Source organism: Calidris pugnax, unplaced genomic scaffold, assembly GCF_001431845.1.
Source record: "Calidris pugnax isolate Ruff unplaced genomic scaffold, ASM143184v1 scaffold54, whole genome shotgun sequence".
Classification (NCBI taxonomy): domain Eukaryota; kingdom Metazoa; phylum Chordata; class Aves; order Charadriiformes; family Scolopacidae; genus Calidris; species Calidris pugnax.
In genome coordinates this window covers 3,858,530-3,881,555 of record NW_015090864.1, presented here as the reverse complement: position 1 = coordinate 3,881,555, position 23,026 = coordinate 3,858,530, and the positions used below count along the sequence as shown (strand labels likewise).

General features: G+C 39.6%; 1 protein-coding gene across 4 annotated transcripts in view; it reads right to left on the bottom strand.

Annotated features, from left to right (window-relative positions):
* The window catches only part of CTDSPL (CTD small phosphatase like), a 100,863-nt gene that overhangs the window by 11,752 nt on the left and 66,085 nt on the right, over positions 1-23,026 (bottom strand). For 2 of the 4 annotated variants that reach the window (XM_014944940.1, XM_014944939.1), the window contains exons 3-6: positions 18,298-18,330; positions 14,778-14,831; positions 11,420-11,521; positions 6,403-6,459 (exon numbers count right to left, since the gene is read on the bottom strand). In XM_014944940.1, the coding sequence (XP_014800426.1) occupies positions 6,403-6,459; positions 11,420-11,521; positions 14,778-14,831; positions 18,298-18,330 (246 nt within the window). The remainder of the gene's footprint in view (positions 1-6,402; positions 6,460-11,419; positions 11,522-14,777; positions 14,832-18,297; positions 18,331-23,026) is intronic. The other 2 variants (XM_014944942.1, XM_014944941.1) reach the window with 1 other exon arrangement.

Sequence of the window (23,026 nt, the reverse complement as noted above, 5' to 3'; positions counted from 1 at the left end):
GTTTGCAGTTAGATTACAAGTTTGAGAGAAATCACTGGCAGCATTTTATCTTCTTCGTTTGGCAAATAATCCTTAATACTGGAAATTTCAAGTGGAGAAGTCTGGCGTAGAGCTGAATTCAGGAAGAATTGCAAGACTGATGCAATTTCAGGAATTTCTTTCTTTGATACGGAGAACTAGATTAATTGTATGTACTTTACTAGTTTCCTATTAATAGAGAGACAAAAACATAAGGCACTCAGAGAAAAAGGCTGAAGGAGAAAAATATGGAAATGCCAGCTTGAACTGAAGTGTGACAATTAAAGCCTTTAGCAAAAGAAGAAAAAAGTTGCATAATAGAGACTTGAAATTGAAAACCTAAACCTGAAAGCAAAGTTTTATTAAAAACATATATGATGGAGCTGTACCTTAATGACTGAAGCAGAAATGTTAATTAATTTTCCACTTTATATAGCATATAGCTCATAGCAAGATGACTTGATCAGCTTTAAATTATTTCTGTGAAGTTTAACTAAACTATTTCTGGCCCCTCAAATCCAAACAATACAGTCAAACTTTAATACAGATAACAATTTATAACCCAGATTTATTTTTTATTTTTTTAAACAACCACAGCAGCACCTAACCAATCAAGCAGATATGACATTTTACAAATTAAAGACAGTTAACAGATGTCCTTCAACGCCGCTCTCCTTCCAGATAATTACAGCAAAGTTTCCTGTATTTCACTAAGCATAAGCCAAGTAATTTCCTCTCCTGCAACAATGCAATTAATTTTTCACTTAAATCTTACTACACAAAGTTGTGCTGTAGTATTTTTTTTCCCTAAAGTATATCTTCAAATTTTTTAAAGACACAGGTAGGAAGACAGCTGCAGTCCCTGTGTGTTTGGGTACCCAGAAAGAGCCTGACCTGCCAGTTCTAAGAGGAAAGACAGCAGTTACTCCTTAACTCTGCAGTTCCTTATGAAGTTTTTAATTCTTTAGCCTTAAATTATATTCCTACACTTATTTTTGAGGCACAAAAACAACACCCCAGAGTCTTAAAGTCATTCTTGGGATAGTAAATGCTGGAATTTAGTATTAATTCTGCTTTTAAAACTTAGTGTTTCCAGCCACAGCAAAAGAAGCCTCCTCTTTGCTCTCCGTCCCTATCTAAGCCCGCTTTTAAAACTTAGTGTTTCCAGCCACAGCGAAAGAAGCCTCCTCTTTGCTCTCTGTCCTATCTATGCCTGTGTTGGTGAAGTATTTCCACTTGGAATGTAATTACAAACTCCAAGCCAAGGATATGAACTTTGCTGCTTGCAACATAACCCACCTCCTCCATAAAGAGAGTGTACAGTAAATCAACCCGGCAGCTACAGACCCAGAGCTCCTCAACCAAGGGCCTGAGGGCAGGATTGGGCTTAGAAAAGCAAGTATTTGCAATACGCGCTCTTTTGGCAATTTGTAGGTCTCCAAATACTGCAACTCGTCAGTATCAGCTCTAAGTACGCAGCGTTTTAAGTTGTATTGTCTTCCTTCTGCAGTTTAGATCTCCTGATCCACCACGGAGCACCCTCAACCTCCTCTACTTGAGTTTTCTCTTGCTGTTTGGCCTCAAATCTTCCATATTGGGCTCTGGCCAAGAGAGTCGCTCCTCACGTCAAATGCCTTATTAACAATAAATATTATCTCTTAGGATGAGGTCTTGCCAAATATGTCCCTTATTTCTCTCCCTCTCTAAAAAGCTCCAACTCCTTTGCATCTTTTTTTTTAGTTTTTTTTTCAGAATAACATATCTCAATACTCTGCATGGTTATTCCCCTTGAAGTTTTTATTTGAGAAGCCCTACTTAGATCCTGGAAGCAACTGCAAGAACGCTGGTATCCTGGGCTACAAAATCCCTTTGGTTTACTTCACATAAAAAGCTTTCTTCAGCTGACAGTGCAGCTCTTTTCTCCTCTTCCTCCTCATTTGGAATTTTTTCCCCCTTCACTTTGTTAGCGGCTGGACTTGCATCTCAATGCCGCATGGTTATTTGTGGCTTGGCTTTTTCCTCCCTTGCCTGATGTCTTCAGTTTAAGTCTCTAGACTAACTGGCTCCTGGCATTTTTCTGAGATTTATATACTGTCTTCAGGGCATGAAAAAAAAACAACAAACCCTCCAGTTTTTCTGTATAGTACGCTCACTGATTTTTTCCTTATCGCAGCAAGAATTTAGGGGAATAGATTCTTCTTTTTTTTTATTTAAAACGAACCTTACTCTTAAAATGTAAAAGCACAAATCAGGCACTAGGCATGTTTTCACAAGATTCTGCTCTTACAGCTGCTATTGTCAGAACACAGGTAATTATCTTTAATTGTTTTCAAACATTTGGCATTTCCACGTACATTTTCTATACCTCAAAGCAGCCTTACCCTAAAAAAGACATGGTTATTTGTAAACCAAAAGAGAAACCCAGATCCATTTTAATCAATTAAATAGGACGCAAAGAATTGCCCTTCAAAACCAGTTTTACAATAAGGAAATCTTCCAATAATGATGAAGAAATATGCTTGTGACAACTCAAGCTCCTCCAAACTCCTGTCTCGTGGGCTGGGAGCATCTTCTCTACAGCGAGCAGAAACCAACATCCTTTCTCCAGCCATTTCTGGTTGACACAGTCGTGGTTGCCTCCCAGTGCAAGTAACCAAGAATAGGCCAGTTAGAATGGATACAGCCTATCCTGGATTACTTGAACCAGGCCACAGCCTTCTGCTGGAGAATTAAGGAATTTAGTCCTTTGTAGAAAGAAAGTTTATCATTCGAACAGCATTTTCCCCCCACCGCTAGAAAAAACATGTTGTACATAACATTCAAAGTAGACACGTCAAACGTTTCCCAAGCTTTCAACAACTGAAAATAAGCAATTAGTAACTGAATTTAAAAAAGTCCAAACACTTAAAAACTTGTTCTGCTCAACACACAGATTACATTTGAGAATGAAATTTCATGTAAGGCCAAATCAAACTCTTCCTGGCCGCCCTCTTTACTCTCTGACACCGACAACAAGGCGCAAAGGCAATGAAATTCAATTTGGATGAAGGACAAAGGACCACCACACCCTAAAAATCTTTACCCCTTGGGGATTAAAGCTATATTTAACACATGATTCTGATCTGGGGCCTGCGATTGCTCTGCGCTCGTTAACTGGGAAGCAGGCTCCAAAAGAGAGGATGTGTTCTTGCAGAAGTTACACCAAGGGTACCAAACAGGTAGAACATCTTTCCTCCAGCCACTACTTTCATCCTCAATAAACTTCCTCCAAAGTGTGCTCTCAGCAGCAACACATTTCCCTCAGTTTCTCACTTACAATTTGGTAGAGGAGGGGACCAGCTCTGATTTCTTTTTATTCAGAGAAGCAGGGAGAGAAAGGAGAGAAGCAGCCAGAAGAGTGTCAGCTTGTGTTGGAGGTGCCCTTTTGTCTCTGTGCCATCGTTGCCAACACAAAGCATGGGATTCATCTCCCATCACTTCAGCTGCCCCGTAGATGGGCACAGTCTCTGCGGGCAGCCCAGCCCCACAACAGAAGGGAAGAGAGGAACCTCCACACATGAGTTATTTCCTCGTGAAATAAAAATGACAAAGCCTTTCTAAAGACAAGGTAAATTAAACTAGAGAAAGAAAGATGGAAGAGGGACAAGAAGTGTTCAGAAAAGGTATTTTTTTAACCTAGGGAAGCTAGTTTACCCAAACACCCTTTAAGATGATGATGTGAATTTTCCTCCCTGCAGAAGAACAAGAGTCTCTCTGACCTTTGGATTATAAATGACACAAAGGACAACAAACTCCCCAAACTAAAGGCAGCCTTTTTTGAATACCTCTGTTGCACAACAAAAAATTACAACATTTACCACAAACAAAACTCGTTAGATAAGTCAGTCTTCAAAACTCTGTCAAGCAACAGCAACTGAGTTTGCCACAGCTTGTTATTTGTGCTATATGAGATCTGAAGAATCTCGTGTAATTTCAAATTGCTTTCTGAATGGACACTTCTGAAATGGTGTTCTCTTGTTTGGTTTCCTCGGGGTTCTGTCTCAGGCAGAGTTCAAGCACAACAATACTCTGTCAGACCATCTCCTGCTCGACAGGACACCAGGGTTACTGGTAAGGCAGGTGGGGATAAGTACTACGGATGGGGTGGTTCCATAATATTTCACATACCCTGTGATATTTTGAACAGGTAGAAGCATTTCCCAATCACTGGGTATATCAACTGCTTAAGGAAACGGACAGACATTACACAGATGACAAATTCTGATAGATAATAAAAAAAAATATGTTGATACCTGTTTGGTTTATGCTCTAAGTGAATAAAAAAATTACAGGTTTGAAATAGGAAGTGGTTGTCAAACCTCTACAGCCTGTGTTAACACTCAGACTAAGCCAGAATGTCTGCTTTCACCCTTCAGATTATCACAGTTTAAAATAAAGAAGAGTGCTGGATGATAGTACATTACTTTGCCTGCAAAGGTATTACAAACACAGGAACTCAAGACTTTGCCTGTTCTGCCTATTGTACAAATTACCTTTACTTCAAAGATTATGAATTCCTCACAATTAACTTCATTTCAACCATCCAGATCTGACTCAGATTTTACCTATTTTAGAGATTAAGAATTTGAAATACAAAGTGATTAAGCATTTCCTTAAAAATTATGCAGGAAGCATAATTATGCAGCAAAGCACAGTCAAGAGACCAATTTCACTTGATCTTCTCTGTCAAGAGCAATTTTCCTCCTGTTCACATTTAGGGTATGGACAAACCTACTCCCTTTAACCAGTTGTTTTGTTATTATTTTTTTTCTCTCCACGTGCCTAACTGCATTATGTTTGGTGAAGAATCTCAAAGTCTGCAGTGGAGAACGGAAAAGCAACAGGTTTTTAAGTGCTTTTTTGAAGACACTAAAGCCCAAACAGGGCTTTGTTTCAAACTGTAAATACATAATCTTGACAAGCGAAGTGATGACGATCCTAAACCATTCAAAATTGTTAGGCAACCGATTATATTCCCTTTCAAAAGCATTCCAGAAAGTTATAGGAGAGAAAACGTCTGCATTACAGCACTAAACACAATTAAAGCCCCCCTCAAATGAGGGCAGACGATATCACAATATAAATCTCCCAGAACATCATTCATGTGTTTTAAGCGCTCAGCTCTGGGGAACATTATGGGTTTAAGTACCCTAGATATTGAATTTTCCTACATAAAACAGGCACAATGTAGAAACTGTCAAACAATTATCACTTTAAAACACATTTCAGTCCACTGACATAATTAGTAATTATTTAAAGAGTGACGATCACACGGATGGTTTTCATAACATGGAATCAAACAAAACTATGAACTGACTTTATGTTCCATTGATTGTTCCAAGATCAAAATATGAAACGATTTGTCCAAGTAAAAATAATCCATATAAAAGACAACATTTCAAAAATTTAAGTATTTAAACTCTCCATTAAATTACATTCAGGGAAGATCTGCAACTCAGTAACTGCATTATCTTTAACCTACAACAACCAACAAAAGAACTTTCCAACGATTTGCAGGATTCATACATCAGAAAGGCTCAACTTCACATTAACCAGCAAAACTCATCTCCAGCAAGAACTTTAATGTCTGTCTGAAGAGAAACATTTACAGCACTGTAATTTATTTCATTTAACTTTTTTCAGAAATGACCACTGATTAAAGGCACCAAGCTAAGATACATGAAGGGGACTGATTTTCAAATTATGAGTGTTTTGCATTTACTGAAAAAGCATTTCAGAGAGCCTTAAGCAAAGTTCTTAAAGAATAAGAGATAAAAATTAAGTCTCCTTGCAATTTTGTCTGGACCTTTTAAAGATGCTGGAGTGTATAAAAAGTCCTATTGGAGGAACTTTAAATTCCTTACAGAAAGAAAACAGGACAGAACTTAAACACAGATTGTCTGTTCCTCCTTAATACTTTTATAAAGCTTTGTCCATGTGAACTACCAACAGACACTGAAGACAACTTATATCCTGGAGGGAATGAAAAACGCAGTAGTCAAGTAGTTTTTTCGGGACCCAGCAACTTTTGAAAACCCATCCTTAAATCCTGTTTGAATATGTTTTAAAATTGACAGAGTCAAGTACTGAAATCTTGAGAGAGGTATTCTGGAGAACCAGAAAAGTTAAAATCAAGACTTAGGGGTCAGAAACGACATAGACCTGAACAAATAGGGATTTCCTGTCTGCATGAAACATTCCAAAGCTCACAGCTTTTGTATTTTGCAAAAGGACAAGCTATTGAATGTAATACAGCAAATGGAGAAAGACAACGCTCTGAGGACACAGGTCCTCAGGGACACTGAGGACAGTTCCACTACTAGAACAAGGAAAACCAGCGCTTACCTGATGTATGGTTCCATCGATTTCAACAGGAACGATGAAATCAGCGTTGCTAATTGGCTAGAAAGAATGACAAGGAAATAAATCAATATTAAAAATACAATCGTTAGAGGGAAAATTTCAGAGGCGTAAAAGAGAAGAGTACTTACTTCTCAGGACCAAGGCAATAAGCATTATTAATTACACAAATCCACTCTGTGTGTGTGCCCTTTACAGACACAAGTCAGAAGCCTTACGCAGTCCTATTCACCAAATACTGTATTTCCCTCTTCCCTCATCTTTTTAAGCTTCATACAACATAATACACTTTGCTGCTTGAATAACACCCACTACTGGGGTAAAAATCTATTTTGATAACTCTTTCATCAAGTCTGTGTGGATGATGCCAAAGGAATTCAGCTACATGCGTCACATATTCTGCTCTGGGTCATCAATTAATAATTAATTAAAAATAAAGACAGTGGTAAAAGTAATACCTAAAGGTTATATTTGAATCAGGAGCTGCAACAAGACTTAGTTCATACAGCTAAACGATTCTCAAGATGTGACACCTCAAAAGAACATGCCACACTGATCAAATTAATCACGTAAAATGGCATTTTAATTCAAAAGGGAAGAGCAGGCATGCTCTGCCCAAGTCCTTGAATCCATTTTCCAATTCTGTTGAATACAAACTTATTTTTTAAGACTTTACTGCGAAAAGCTGAAATGATTTTGGCGAAGCAGCAAAGCCTCCTTGTAGCCAGCTGAAGAGTACATGGTCTGGTCTTGGCCAGGCAGCGGCGGTGGTCAGGGGACACGCTGCTAGCAATGTTTACTAGTTCAAATGGACATCAAACTTGGCAGAGTCCTTCGGTACGGCTCATGCATTACATCCGAGATAAAAAAAATAAAAAAAATAATCATGTAAACATGCCCAGCTGTAGTTTGTAACTCGCCCAATGATCTGCAGCTTGGAAATGGCTGAGGCACGGAGCTGCCAAATATAGATTTTAAGGGGAGTGATGAACAGACAATATGCTTCATGGCCAACAGCCTAAAACGAAGGCTGGGAGTAGTTTGGCTGGTAAGTGATATGGTATTACTGAGGCTGGAAAACATCTTCACTCAGCTCTGGATCAGACTTGCACAGATTTTCCCACCTGGTTTTCTGCATCAGCCAACAGACCGATCTCAAGCACCACCAAGGACGTGCCTCTGAAGAATCTGCAAGGCTAGAAACAATCTTCAAATCCATTCAGGGGGACAAAAGGGTGCCAAGAAAGCAGAGGAGCAGCCAAGGTAAAGAGACCGAGAAGCAGATCACAAACCAGTTTGCCTAAACAGGTGCTATGTGAAAATTGGTAGGAAAAAAGAATCCTGCAGTATGAACCTGACAGCATCACTTTGATCCCATTCCCTGGAAAAACGTGATTCTAATTTGACTGTCAAATGACCTTCCTGCGAGGAGAGCAAAGTGACCAGAAGAATTTATATGGAGGGTAACAGCTTCTCTGAGTAGCAAAGTAATTAATAAGGAAGATGGTTTGATCTGATGTCTGCGAGTGCTGCGTGGGAGGGCAAATGAGAAGCTACACTGAATCCACTGAAACCAACCAGTATTGGCAACCAAACCTCCAGAGCAGCCGACGCTGGAGAACTCCATCCTGTTGATGACCGAAAGAATTCCTCAGATACCCACAAATACAATCTAGATATTTATCTATTTTTTTTTAGCTGACGTCAAGCAAATTCCAAGGTATATCTTCTGAGAAAGACAGAGAGGAGGCTCCCATCTGTCACCTGCATGGAGCCCCTCAGAGAGAGAGGATATTCTGCAGCTTCTCTAATAACCACCAAACAAGCACACAAATACGTTCTGAAGCTTCACCTTAAAAGAAACCCAAATGAACTGTCAATAAGACTCAGCCACCAGAGTTTTCAACTGGGTGCCAGCTCTGTGCATACCTTGAAGAGACTTGCACACACTTGAAGAATTTATATCTGCATGAACTCCCTTAAGCTGGATAAATACTCTGTAGCAGCAGAAAAAGAACAGGTCACTGCCATTCGCAAAGGTTTTGAAGCCCACTGATAAAAACATAGCTATTACTGAACCTTCTCAACAGGAGCAACACCAACCAGGTGTCAGAGAAAACCACAGTCTGTTTAGACAACCCAAGTTTTGCTATCAAATAAAACTCACCCTTAGACTTTGTAAAACTGACCAAGCTACTCTTAACTAGGTATTTGCTTCCCCCACTTGTACTGTAGGCGCTACGTAGTTTTCCTGTGGGCACAAGCGATAAGGAGGAGAGCATGGACAGGGCTTCTGTGCTTCATCACGGGGGGAGGACAGGAGAAAAGCCTCCAAGAGTTTGCTGGATAAAGGGTTCTGGGGTTGCACACGTGGAGCACGTACGTGTCTCGGGTGGGAACCGCAGAGAGAGCGTCAAAGAAGACAATGTATTTCCATTGAAAAGCTTTACTTCAGTTAGAACTGTTTCCATTTAGCAAGAGTCTTTCAGAATTTTACATGTTCTAAAAAAGAGTTTCACAGCCAGTTTTGAATATGACTACATTCCAGACTTGCATGTGGTTTAATTCATTTTATACAAAGCCATGTTTACATCTCTTTGATTTAATAATTTATGATTTTTGCTTCTATTATTGTTTTATGATGGGAATGATAACTATAATGTCTATCTATTCCTTTTTTACTCTTGCCAAAGCACCCCGAACTTTATTCCTTTAATATGCACTTAACATGAAAGACTAGTACCTCCTTAAAGCTTCACAAATATGCAAGGGCATAAAAAGACCAGAATTACCCTCCTTCAGATGTTGCTGCTTTCAAAAAAGAGCACTTTAAATACTCTGCCTCTCTGGTTGTGTTAAAAGAAAAAAAAAAATTATCTGCATTTGAAATATGAAGCCTATTTCATAACAGAATTATGAATTCTAAAACATCATGTGTTTTAAATAAAGCCTTTTGTACTAAAATCACAAATTCATGTATGCTTTTCCAGCTTTTAAGTGGGGACTTGCCTGGTAGAGCAGGCATGTTTTAAAAGAAATGGCAAAAGTAATTTGATTATTGAGGCAGAGCAGCGTGCACATAGGTGTTAGGACTCCTGGTCCTCTGGAAATCCATCGTATTTTTGATGACCACAACAGCCTTATCTCCCCTTGTGAAACAAAATCCAAGCGACGCCACCGGACAGTGCCAGGCACTAAAAATTAAAGTCATTTCCTCCAACACTTGGTTTTTTCTTACATACTCCCATCACAGGGCTCCATGTTAAAATAATGCCATCGTAGCTGTAAGACTCCAATGCTGCAGAAATGCCAGTGTTCGCCTCACACTATTTATTTCACAGAAAGAAGGACCAGTTTTCTTTCCCCAACACAAAAAATGTTATTCACTGTTCAAGACTAAGCAGAATGCCCTTTTGATTTTTCTAAAGTATCTATTTAGCATCATTTAAATACCCATTAAATGTCATTTCAATAAATGGGATGATTAAAACAAGTGTACTAAGAAAGGACTGTGCAATAAAAGCAAACCTCAATGCTACAAGAAAGGATTTATACTTTGTCAACCATTAAATATGTATTCCTTGAAAATGGTTACAAAAATTAATAACCACCTACACTGAATCTCATTTTGTTTCAAAATCCAGAAAAAAATCACAGTACGCAGTTACCCACAGCACTCAGAAAACAAACTTTTACATTTCAGATAACACTAAGCCAAATACTTCATCATTTTTATGTAAACTTAGACTTTTAAATCCAGCTTTCCCTTCCTATTTTTGACTCCAGTTTAATTAAGAAGGCATGGTGGCCCCCTTCCCAATCCAGCTGCGTTTCTAGTCTCCCTGAAATATTCTCAAATGCAAGTTCAGTCTGGGCACAGAAGACAAGGATCTGGCACTGAGGTTAAGAGGTTCCTGTACGCACCACTAATTGGTATACACCATTAGGCACAATAAAGACAGGGCAGAATCGTAGTTTCAGTTTGAGGCACAGCAATATTTGTTCTAGTATCTCCATATAAGGTCTTCTTTAAGTCAACAAAGACAAGCCGTTGCCAAATTCTAACCGCACCATGAATTATGGTTTGCATATTTAAATGCTGGCAACTAAATACTGCAGGATTAAAATGGTGAGTTTATGCTAGCAGTGAAAAATGGAGTGCAACCAAGACTGGAAGACTATAAAGCTGGTGGTATCTCTAGCTTACTACCAGTAAGGAAACGTAATAGTGATTCTTATAACTTCTCCAGCATCAAAGTATAAAACTAGCAGATGCTTTATCGTGCCTGACATTTGCTAAACAGAAATACTACCAGTACTCTGAGCCAATGTAGGTTATTTGTATTTCTGAATTCTCTTCTTCTAACTTTAGCCCTGCTTAACAATAGAAAAATACCACTACTTCCACCACATGCTGAATTCTGAAGAGCTGTAGAAGTTGCTTCTACAAGATGACTGACTCATCAGCAGCAGCTAAATGCTATTTGCTTCCCTGCTGTGAAAGCTAAACTCTTAAAAATATTTACTGCAATGGGGACACGGAAAGAAATCTTCTCCAGCAACGGAGCACAGCAAACACTGCTGCCCCAAATCTACTGTTTTAAGGTACATCTACCCAGCATAAAACTAAGCTTAATTCCTAGACTAACTATGGCATCACTTAAACATTAAAAACAAGCCCGTATTTTCAGATCAAAAAGTTTTGTTCCTGTTAAGATACAGGTCCTTGTTGGACTAATTATCATGTATGGCCATAAAGTCAATAACTATTCCAGGCTTTGTCGCAGTCGGTGTGACTTCCTCAGAATCAAAAAAAAAATAGCAGTGTCTATTACTCCTCTTACAGCTAAATTAGAATGAATAATCATAGGAGTAACAGTGAGAACTACCAGGCGCCCTGGGAGAGCCTGTAAGACTAGTTAATGTGTTAAGAGGTTTAACAGTTCCTACCACATTCACCAACAGATTCAAGCTGCAAGAGATGGCTTTTGAATTTACTTACCTTAAATGAACTGTGCACTAAAGTTTCATCTAAATCAATGACCACACACTTCTTCCCATAGTCTGATGCTGTCAGTTCTGGCAGGAGGTATTTAGCTGGTGGCTAGAAACAAAGAGAAGAAAGGAAGACAACAGAAAAAAAAAAAAAAAAGTAAAACTTCTATTGAAAGGGCAACTCTTCTGCCAACATCACTATTCCTGCAGTTACTGGGAACTGAAATACATGACTCGAAGTTGAATGTTTTTCTGGGCTCATCACAAGTACATGTATGGAAATTAATGGCTCATGCAAGACCCATATGGACTTTTTTTTTTGTTCTTTTTGTAAATGAGGAACTTGTTTAGAATGATCTCCAAAGCACTGGGAATGAAAGTGGTAAATCAGCACCACTAACTAAAAAAATAACTGAGAAAAATAGGATGTTTGATGCAGTATCTTTTCCAGTGACCCTCTTCCTAAGGCCTCGGGTTTGGACACTGTGTCACCCTGTTCAGTCAGTGCCATTTCCAGCCACATCACACCGAGGGACGTTTACACAAATTGTTATTTCTCTTTGCTATAAATGAAGCTGAAGTGGAGAAACCAACTCTGAAGGAAGACTCCATTACTAACTTGATCTTCCAGGACATGTCTCCACTCATTTTTACCACTTTTGAGGGTGCTGACCATGACTTTTCCTGTGAATTACGTTCCCAATCAAGGTAGTAAAACTGCAGTAAAGGAAGCTCTCCTGAACCAGTCTCCTACAGCCCGCTGCCCTTCCTAAAAATGGTACCAATTACATGAATTGACAATTTATCTGAAGGCAATGCAGTCAGACACGTGGTCTTCTGATCACTCATTCCCACTTTAACATCCCAACCTGCAATACAGTTAGGCTACTTTAGATTTCAGCACTGAATGTCTTGAATTAGCAAATATGGGAGAAAATGCTTCCATTTGGAGCTGAAACACTGCTGCCCCTTGCTTAAAGAGGTTTTTGGGGTCTTTTTATTATTTTTTTTCTGAAAGAAAAAGCCTAGCTCTATAGAAGAGCATCAACAGGGAGAAGCTCAAGACTGAGAGGAAATTAAATTAATTAAGAATTGGATACAGAACTCCAAGTTCATTCTTTTGCTATCTTTTTATCTGTTCAGACAATGCTGCTCTGGTGCGGATGCATCTGTCGTGGGATTTGTTCTTTTCAATAGCCTTTTGCAGAGGCGTTTGCAGAGATTGGTGCCACCCCTCTGCAGATGGGGGGTGACAAACAGACTGACACCCTCCAAACACCCTCCAGCAGCAGAGACAGCTTGTTCATTAACCACTGATTGATTTCAGACATCGTCTTAAGTTGAGAGATACCGGCCAGCGGTGCCTAAGAAGTTCTAGTTTAAATGAAGTAACTAACAAATGAGATTCTGGATTTAAGCAAAAGCGTTTTTAGCTAAACTATAAGTTATTGGGGGATTTTAGGAGTGCTCAAGGAAAGTAATTTAGTTCCTTACAATTAACATCAATAACAGTTTCTTCAGCTACCAAAGTGGAAGCTGCCTTGCCTACAAGGCACTTGTCTTAATACGCTGTCTCTCAGCACAAATCTAAGTGACCTTCAAGAAAAAATTGCTTAATGCCTGTGAATATGCATCCATCACAAGAACCAGACTGAAGTTTATAGGACACCCTTTCCAGATTGTAGCCCTATGGACACCTTCCTTCCACAACTGCTTGAGCTCTATCTTCACGTGTCTGCAACACATCTAAGGAATTTAGGTTTTCCCCTCCTGTTTCAAAATCTAAAAGGTATTTAGGTCCCCGCTTCAATTTTTCACAGCAAGAAGGATCCAGACTTACAACCTAAATAGACTAAAAGCTTAGTGAAAGAAAAACCAAACCCATTTAGAGATGATAATCTTTAGAACCCATGTTCTGATACTGATCTCTTGTCTTTGAAGAGAAAAAGGTAGGGACATCTCAAGAAACCTTAATCACACTTTTTTTTTTTTTAAAAGAACAGTTCAGTGCATTTTTGTACTCAAGACTCCTAGTATTTAGTTTGAATTTTTGCCTAAGTTAATCTGCACAAGCAGTTCAGAGCCAGCAATACCTTCTCTATATGAATCCTTTGTCAAACTGAAAATATGTGTATAGGGAAATTATATGGAAATAGGCCTTCCTTCATATAAAAACATGCATGTGAAAAATATGAGCACTGTCACATCACAGATACCTTTGGTTTTTAGCTGAAAACTAGTATGCCTTTCATCAGGCAAAGGATGAACTTACACCCAGGACTACCCAAAAATGCGAGAATCTCCAACTCTGTGAACCTGCATTTCTTGACTGCAGGTGGGGGCCAGCCTGGTCCCATCCTCCTCACCCACCTGCAGCTCTGCTCTCCCAAACCCAGCAACTGGGAGAGGAACAAGCTCACTTGCCGTATCTACAGGGACATCCTGGTGACCCCCAGAGTTTCCTCCCCTTTTCAGAATTGCCTTAGGACATAATGTGTAATTATATGACCCAGCTGTACCTAACAGGACTACAACTCAAGGTTTTTCCTGGGGAAAGTCTCCCACTAGGGCACACCAACCTTCCTACAAGTTTTGGCTTCTTGACTTCAATCTGATCCTGTGTTCAGAGACATCTGGTCAACAGTCTGCACGTTTGAAGATCAGGAAAAAAAGTGATTTTCCATTTCAAAACCTGTGTCCCTGCTACTCTTGACTTTGAAAACACACTTGCCACCTGATGATCTAACAGGGACAAGGAAACTATTCTGCAGCTGAAGGCACTACCAGTGGTGAGACTGGTGAACATCTGGTGCAGAACTTTGGAGCAAGGATGACATTTTTGAGGCTTTAGAAACTTAAAGGATTTGTATGTCAGGCATCAGCTCATTTGTTTTGCCATTGAAGCTTTCTGATCTAAGGCAATTTCCACATGCCAAGAGTAGCAAAGCTTTTAGGCAGAAACAAGCATTACTCAATATTGTATTTTAATTTCCTCACTAATGGAGACATACCCAAGAAGAGCTGCAATTACCAGATTTCCATCATAGCTAATAGCAAATAGTTATGGATCTTCGATAATTCCTTTTTTAAACATAGTAGGTTTAAAGACATTTGAGATGATTAAGAGCATTTAATTGTGGCTAACAGAAACTCATATTTACAGTGTAATACTCTCCAAAAGACTGCAGGCTTCCACAGAACTCAGCAGAAAAAGAACACGAGTGGCATCTCAGTACTGTAAGTCCTAGCTTGGTCTTCAATTCCAACAAAGAAATAAATTGTATACAAGTTAAAGCTTTTAAACTAGTCACTGTTTGGGATTTATGCATTCCAGCCAGGTCTCATGGCTGATCAGCTTAACAGACCTTGTAGTGAAACGACTGCTGCACTGCTTCAGTCCTGCGGCAATAGTATATTCCCTAAGAAAAAAAAAAAAAAAAAGGGGGTGGTGGTGGCAAAAAAACAGGACTTTTGGTTGAAGCATAAACAGCTGGTCAACACAAACCCTTCAGAAATTTACTGTATTAAACACTTATAACCTTTCTTCCCTGCAGGCCCGTATTTCCCACAGAGACAAGTATCAGAATAAGCCCTTTCTTTGTATACTGGAAATATTGCCCAGCGTAAGTGCAGCGCGTTAATTCCCTCTTCACGGTCCCTCCAATTCACACTCTGCGTAGCCAACAGCTTCTACCAGCAGTTCTGCATAGAAATACTCTAATAGATGATAAATTAGTCCCACTTAAAACACAGCTGCCAAAAGACGCCAGCTCCTGTTGTGGAACAGGGAGTTCACAGAATTTCTTCTAGAAAAAGTTACTGTAAGAAATTGTCTAAATGTAGGTGAGGACAAGTGAAGGAACAATATAGTTCTCAGGGATTCTGGGGACTGCTTTTGGTTCCACACCTCAATACTGGGATTTACAAAAGAAATGGACACCCCAACTCATTTAGGCGGGTGTCGGGGTATGGCTTTGTAAGTCCATCTACCTTCTCATTCAAAAGAATGAAAACAAGTGCTGAAGTTGCTACAGGTCTACTTTGATTTCTCTGCCATATTCCTTTCCCAACAAAGCTAAGAAAAATCAAAGAAAGCAGAGGGGTTCTGAGCAACACCTACTGTATCTTGATTAAATCAAGTCTATCACAAAACTCCATGGATTACTATTCTGCTTAACTCTCAGCTGCTATTTTTTTTTTTTTTTTTCTAGTTTTGCGTGTGTTTATTTCAGCCCTAAAAATAAATCATTTTGCAGTATTAGGAAAAAAATCAATTAGGCTGCTGTTTAATCTATGCCTTATCTGGAACCAGCTTCAGAATGCGAGATACAAACAGGATAAAGTTCATCTTTGAAAAAACAAAGTCACGCGGTTTCTGTTTTCTGAAGAATCCAGCTTGAAGCTGGAATGTGGTTTTTTTTTGCTTAGCAGTTATCTCCATCAATAAATTACCAAGATTTGCATTATTTCAAGTTTTTAAATTAAGTGCAATTAATATAGGAAAATTGTGATTCAGCAGAAGACAGACTTCACTGATATTGCACCTATCTGTGTGAGGCAATGGAAGTTTTCAACCAGGTGACCTCAGCAGACTGGCAGATTTCATATACTTTATGCACAATAAAGCTCCAGAAAACCTCGATATTTCAACTGGAGGCTTCAACTTGAACGTTTAATGAGTAGGGAGTGGGCAGTGCTCTTCTCAGAGTCACTAAGGAATTCACTAAACACTTGAAGTGATTACATTTGCAGTGAGCCCCATAAAAAGTAACTGTCCAACTTGATTGTGGCCGAGCTCTCTCTGGGTCTGTTTAGAAGATGTTTCTCCTGGTATGTACAATCCAGGCAGTTCAACCAGCCCGTTCCTCAGCCATGACCCCGTGAAGCAGAGCATCAAGAATTTCTGCCTTAATGGGTCTTAAACACATGGTTAAGAGCTGTCTCAGGGTAAACGCTCAGGACAAACAGCCCTTGTAAGACCGGCAAAAAGGACCTCTTTAGTTTTGGGCATTTTTAAAATATAACGTGGGCTTCGCGTCTTCGTTCCTACCACCTTCTCCACATGCAGCTCACTTCTGTCTTTATTTAGAAGGTGACTTACTAATGCTTGCTGGCTTCTATTGACACCGGGACAGTAAATGTCACACAAGTGCCTGGGGGCGAGGGCTGCTTGACACCACATGTATGTCCTGGTGGAAGGAGGCATCAGATGGCACCGGAGAAGAGGAAGGGGCATGTTTAATGTCACCCGCTCCCTGAGAACTCTACATCATGACTGCAAAGTTAATTTCACTGCCTTAATAAAGTACTGGGAATACAGGTCAGCAAAATCGCAGTCAGGCTACAACTGAAAAAAAAAAAAAAATAATGAAAAAAGCCACCTCCAAACCCAGAAAACCTCCCAAACCCCATCCCCTTCTAGAATCCTTTGTTTTCCTACCACTACCCAAATCTAACAGAGGAAAGATGGTGTTCTATCATAGTATCTCATTCCCTCTCTGTACCTGTACTCATTTGTAGCTTCAAAATTTTGTTCTGTTCAAATTCTTGTTTCATTAATACCTACACTCAGACAAAATTTTATTCCAGGTCAGAGAACAGCCAGAACAAGTTTTACATTCAAATAACTAGAGCAACCACAGGCACCCAACAGAACCTGGCAGGTATGTAAAAGGAAAAGTAATTTAGAAATCAATATTTTCATACATCCAAAATTTTCTATGCCCAGACCTGCATATATACAAGTCACATGCATGTACATGTGTGTGTCTACATACACACATGCAAACAAACATACGCATGAGCCATATGAGAAGTAACTTCCTATTAGAAATGATGGGTAGATAAATTGGTAAGCAATAATTTCTAACAGTTCTTAAACCCAAGAAAAAGTGGTGAAGGAGGGAAGTGATCTGCACAGTTATAAGTGATGTCCTGACACCACTGCATGGCAACAGGGACAGGGTTCTTATAGGAGCTCTTGTAATGCTGGGCTACATGAGAAGGAAGGGAAAGAGTTAAACAAATGGTATTTTGGGGAATAGCCAGGTCTTGAGGGGCTACCAAGTATCTCAAGAGGGGGCTGTGTCAGTAACTCCATACATCAGCACTGCTGCTTCCTGGAGAACTCCGCAATATTCAAGTATTACAAACAGCAAAGAGCTCAAAAACTCCTGTATTTCCAGATTTTAAAAGCCTGTCTCTTCATCCACATAAAAACCAAGTGGAAAATCAGCAGCTTTTTGACCAAAAAAGGTTAAATCTAATTAAATTAAAAGCTTCAGTTTGAAGAACTGGGTTTTATTCCTTCCTTTTATTTAGTTTTGCAAAATAATTCAGATGCCAAATGACATTCCAAGTTTAATCCAGGGAAGATAAGCAGAAATATTAAGGCCCATAAAACAGCTGATACTGAGAGCATCATCTCAAAGGAGTGCACTAATGCAGCTATCTTCCTATCTTTTTTCTTCTTCCCAAAAGTGGCTTGTTTCAAACAAATTCTGCAGTTTCTAACTGTTCTTTTTGAACTGGAATACAGGGAAAAAATAGAGGAAAAGGTTTTTGTAACTGTGTCCCACATTGTGATGAGGAGTCACCTTTTGTCTTCAACCTTCAGATTACTTCACGTATTCTCAAAATGATAAAAATTCAGAAATGAATTTCACTGAGATGCAAGATGAAAACCGTATAAAACCCAAACCCTTCTTTTAGTCCTTGTACAACACGTGCAGTTCAATTCATCTCTGAGTATACAACATTGCAGACAGAACATAAAATCCTTTTGTTAACATGCGACACAGAACAGACCTGTTAGACTGCAACATAAGATGAATCAAAGCAAAAGTTATGAAAATTATTAAAAGAAAAAGGGATAAAAATACATACACTTGGTATAGGCATGACCTGCATCTGGTCACCCTGGGGAAAAAGAAAAAAAAAAAAAAATCACTGTAAGGGTAATGACTTTTAAAGGGTAGAACAAAGGTCTGAAGCAGTAAATGTAGCACTCAAACATTTTAAACCAAAAGTTCAAAGTATTCAAGAAACCAGGGTAAAAAAAAATAAATACAAAAACAGGATCTTGCATTTTAGTTGCTGAAATGATCTGTTAGTATATTGGCATTTATGATTTTTAGGAGACTGGACTGGTAAAACCCATGCTATGATTAATAAGAGATGATAATAAGAAAGTACCTGTATTTACTGTAACTTTTTCAGCTTTAAGATCTACTAGTGGGTATATCATCTGTTTTCACTGCGGCAACAAGAGGCTCAGCCAGACCTTGGGAGCAGGGCAGAAGCTCAGTCCTTGAAGTGAACTTCACTTGAGTGAACTGCCTCAGGACACAGAGCATTTTCACTTTGGCAACTGCAAAAATGTCTGAGAAGGACACGATGATGATAAACCAATCCAAGGAATCCCACTTTCTTCACCCAGAAAAAGGCAAGAGCATCAGTGCTCTTCCCATGGTCTCCTGTTTGTGTTGTACGTGGGAGAAGGCAAGACAGTCTTGGCCAGCTTGACCTTGTCTTCTCATCCTGGGACCCAAACATATGGAGAGAAAGACACTTCCATTTACAGCTTCCAAATGGAGAAGGCTGGTCACGGGGTCACCAATTCAAGACACAAGACATTTTGGGAAATAGGAACTGTATTTTCTAATATGTCAAAAACCAGGATTTGTTTTCTGGTCAGCGTAGCACTTAAAAAAAAAAAAAAGGGAGCTGACCCTTCTAGTTCAGATGTTGCTTAGGTAGATGATTTTATTCTTTAATTACTTGGAGAACACAGATTCTGACTATCAGCAGATTAACTATCTATTAAGAGCTGTTTTCAACATTGAAACATCCTCTTCCAGCTGAAAAGTTCTTCCACTCCCTTGTTTTGGAGTCTGACATAGTGTTGACGCATCACTGACAAACAGAAGTAATTCAATATCACCTTTGAAGTCCTCTTTTTTATTGCTACAACATTCCAAGCTGCAGAAATTTTTACTGAAGTTCAACCAAAATCCAGAGAAGCTGATGAAGGAAGTAGAAAGCAGCAACCACCACGAACTATGAAGAAGCTTGATAGTTTGGATTCGCTGGCCTGAGATCAAACTGTGATCAAGGATACAGTTACTCAGGCAGAGCACAGGTTGCCAACCCCTGTTTTGTTTTCTTTTGAAAGGCATTTTTTGCATTCACCGGTAGAGAATAAAATAAAACCAGGGCTTCTCTTCTGTCAAGAACTGAAAACAGTATATGAGAGGCAGAGGCACAGCCACAGGTACGGTACAAGATTATCTTACTCTTGGACACAAACAGAGCTGTGTATCACAGCAGCTTTTCCCACAGGCTTCAGGAGGCACCCGCTGCAGAGTAACTTGCTTTCTATTGTGGCAATCTCTTGAGGCAAGAGCTGCAACTGTTAAGCCTGACTTCCATGAGAATCCAGAATCCAAGTTGCTAAAAGACACGCCTTACTGTTCGGCTTTATTTTTCCTGCAGCGTTTCTTAAATCAAAAAAAACCAAGAAAAAGCAGCTAATTTTCTAAGGGGAAGCCTAAAAGTGCCTTTGCAAAAATCAAAATGGTAATGATGACACCTGGAAAAACAAGCAGAAAGATAAAGCAAGAGTCTGCTGGTAAAGCATAAGTGCTCACGAACAGGCAAATGCTTTTTAAAAACAAGCCTGCTATGGGAAACTTTTTTAAAAGTGTCCTGCCTCATTTCCTGGTGCCTTGGAACAGGAAGGGAAGTAGGTCATAACGCTATCGTTTGAAATAGATGACAGATGACTGCATTTGTTGAAGTCTTTCCACAAACTTCTGATGCTGGTAACAGGACAAAGCTGTTCCTAGAATGCCGGAATTTCCCCGCTGTATCACTCAGATAACCCAGGAACTGATTTGTCCAGCTATTGAAATCAGGGGTTTTTTTTTTTTCATGGCACAATATATACAGATGAAAACAATAAATCCTACCTTTTCCCTTAGCTACTTAATTCTAGTTTGAGAGACACAACATTTTCAGTGCCGTGTCCGTTCATTAACGCTGTCTGCCCACGGTCACGTATGGGATCAATGAGCACCAACTGAAAGACCACGCTATTTTGGTTTTTTGAGAACAGTCTGTATTCTCAGATAAGGAGCTGTTTCGTTGTAAAGAATGACCACTGATCAGAAGAACAGATTTATCAGCTTCATTTCTTTAACAGAAAGCTTGTCCTAGACCGTGATAGGTTCTTTAAAACCAGTAATATAGTAACTACTTGACTCTTTCATTGACTTGGATTCTTGAACTTTGCCTCTGAATATGGAGGACATTTTGGGGAGGCACAGAAGGTCAGAATGAGTGGGCAGAGAGAGAAGAACCACAGCTGTGCAAAGGGGTTTTTCCCTAAATAGACCTGCCAGACCATGTGCTGATGGTGACCAGGAGATGGTTAAGCAGGAGAAAGTACTATTATTGACATTAATCTCACTTATCTTCTTCCACACTGGGGAGTGAGACCAGTTTCCATGTCTGTTTGGAAAGCATGCTGTTAATAGACTCCCCATCAAAGAGTCCATGCTCACGTGGCTCCTCTAGGTCTCCTGCATAAAGGAGATGCTACTTCTGACCTCAAGGAAATGCTCCCTACAAGCTGTTTTTCTCACTCTGGTGAACCATCTTCACATTGGAGAGAGATGATCCCATCCCTGCACTTTCAAGTGTGTAGAAGTAGAGACCCCTGAAGCAGACAAAGGTGTTGGAGACATGACAACAGGTCATCCGAACAGCTTTCCTGCATCACCCAGGAGATGACAGCACCGTGGAGCAAAAAGCAGTGAGGAGAAGGAGACCTAACTTCTGCAGTGGTTAGGATGGGTGAGGTGGAAATTCAAGGACTTGACCTTTCTGACTTCATGCCTGTTACAGGGAAAGCAGCGGGGGCAGCTGCTGCCCCCAGAATAAACCGCCTTCTAATTCTGTCGTCTTCCCCGTTGAGCGCGGATCAAGACCTTCTCTTCTAATCCAACAGGTGTAAAAAAAGCCTTTCCTCATTCATGCTTCATCTTGTTGAACACGAGCCATCTGTCTGATTTGTATCTAACCATGAAGCAGAGATGACTCTGGTGGAAGTGGGCTGGAAGTGAAGCGGCAAAGTGCCCATAGACTTGTGAGAGCTTCCTCACCCATCACGAAAGAAGGTGAAGGGAAGAGAGAGCCAGTTTGCACCTAGCTTTTCTCCTCTTTCTCTACCTAGATCCCTCCTTGAAGCCTGCAGATGAAATCTGTAGCTGCAAACGCTTCAAAACTCAGGTAACAAACTTAGCAGAACAAAATACCCCATACACTCTGAACCATGCTCAGAAAATACACAAATTGAGTCAAGTTGCTAAATGAAGAGCAGAAATTGAGATCTGGATTTATTCAGAACAAAAAAAAAATAAATATAAATCTTCCCTCTTCCAACATTCTGGCCCCTAAAAAAACACTGGCTGGAAGGTCTTGGTGAGCTGCCTGCTGCTGAGGAGGCAGGAAAAAATTAGCAAGGATTTTATGAGGCTGAACATTGTGTGCTCCCAATGACACATCTGGCTCGGCATCCGAGCTGCAGACAGGCTGATATACCCACTGTAATACATATTACATCTCAATACATCTTTGTGCTGCACTGCTGGATTTTAAGAAAAACAAATATACAATAGTTGCAGTAAATACAAGTTATTATTGAAAAATGTTGTATTGAAACTTTAGAGACAGAACTACAGTTGTTACCAGTATTAGAGTCACACTTGGACAAGCAGCTGCTCTGTGAGTAGAAGGTTTAAAAGTGAACTCAATACTTTAAAGAAGTTTTTGGGCTTTTTTTCCCCCTCTAATGGAATAGAAGTCAGGGCCGAAAACCCCTGTTTATTCAAAACCATGCTCAGTTTGGTGTTTCTTCCAATCTTGTGAAGAAGTGACATGACAGATGACTTGCCAAGAATAGTCACCTCACATCATCTGGTAAAATACTAAATGAATCACCGATTTCATTTGAAGCAGAGATTTCATTTTTTTCTAATACAGCAAAATAATAATAATAGAAAATTTCAAATCACACAAGGAAATTATTCGGAAGACAATTTCAGAACTGTGTTTTCATTTTTCAAATGCTCCTTGCTGTGTTCCCTCCTTTACAGCAGATTAGCATTGAAACTGAGACTCCTAATTAGAAGGAGGTCAGTTTGTCACACCAACTTCAAAAATAAGCCAGAACCAACACAGAACAAAAACTGAATTCCTGTGAAACCAGCGGAAGCTTTCTCCATTCCTTTCCTTCCTCTGAAGTCTTTATCACCAGTTTTCATGTAACAACTCTACTGAACAGTGAGGGCAGAAGGAAAGTACATCTAATCCATTTTATACTGGTTTCTAATAGTTACTATTTAACATTATTGCACAATTTTCTTTTTCTGTTTTTGAAGGAAAGGGTCACAACACAGGAACTGACTGGGCCATGGTCAGAGGTCTCCTGCCATGTGATAAATAATTAATACAACATACAAAAGAGAGAGCAGATAGAAGTGAGTGACCATTTGAAAAGCAGCTCAACAAAATTTAAACTATTCTTAACCTGGCTTTAATTAAACTGCAGAGG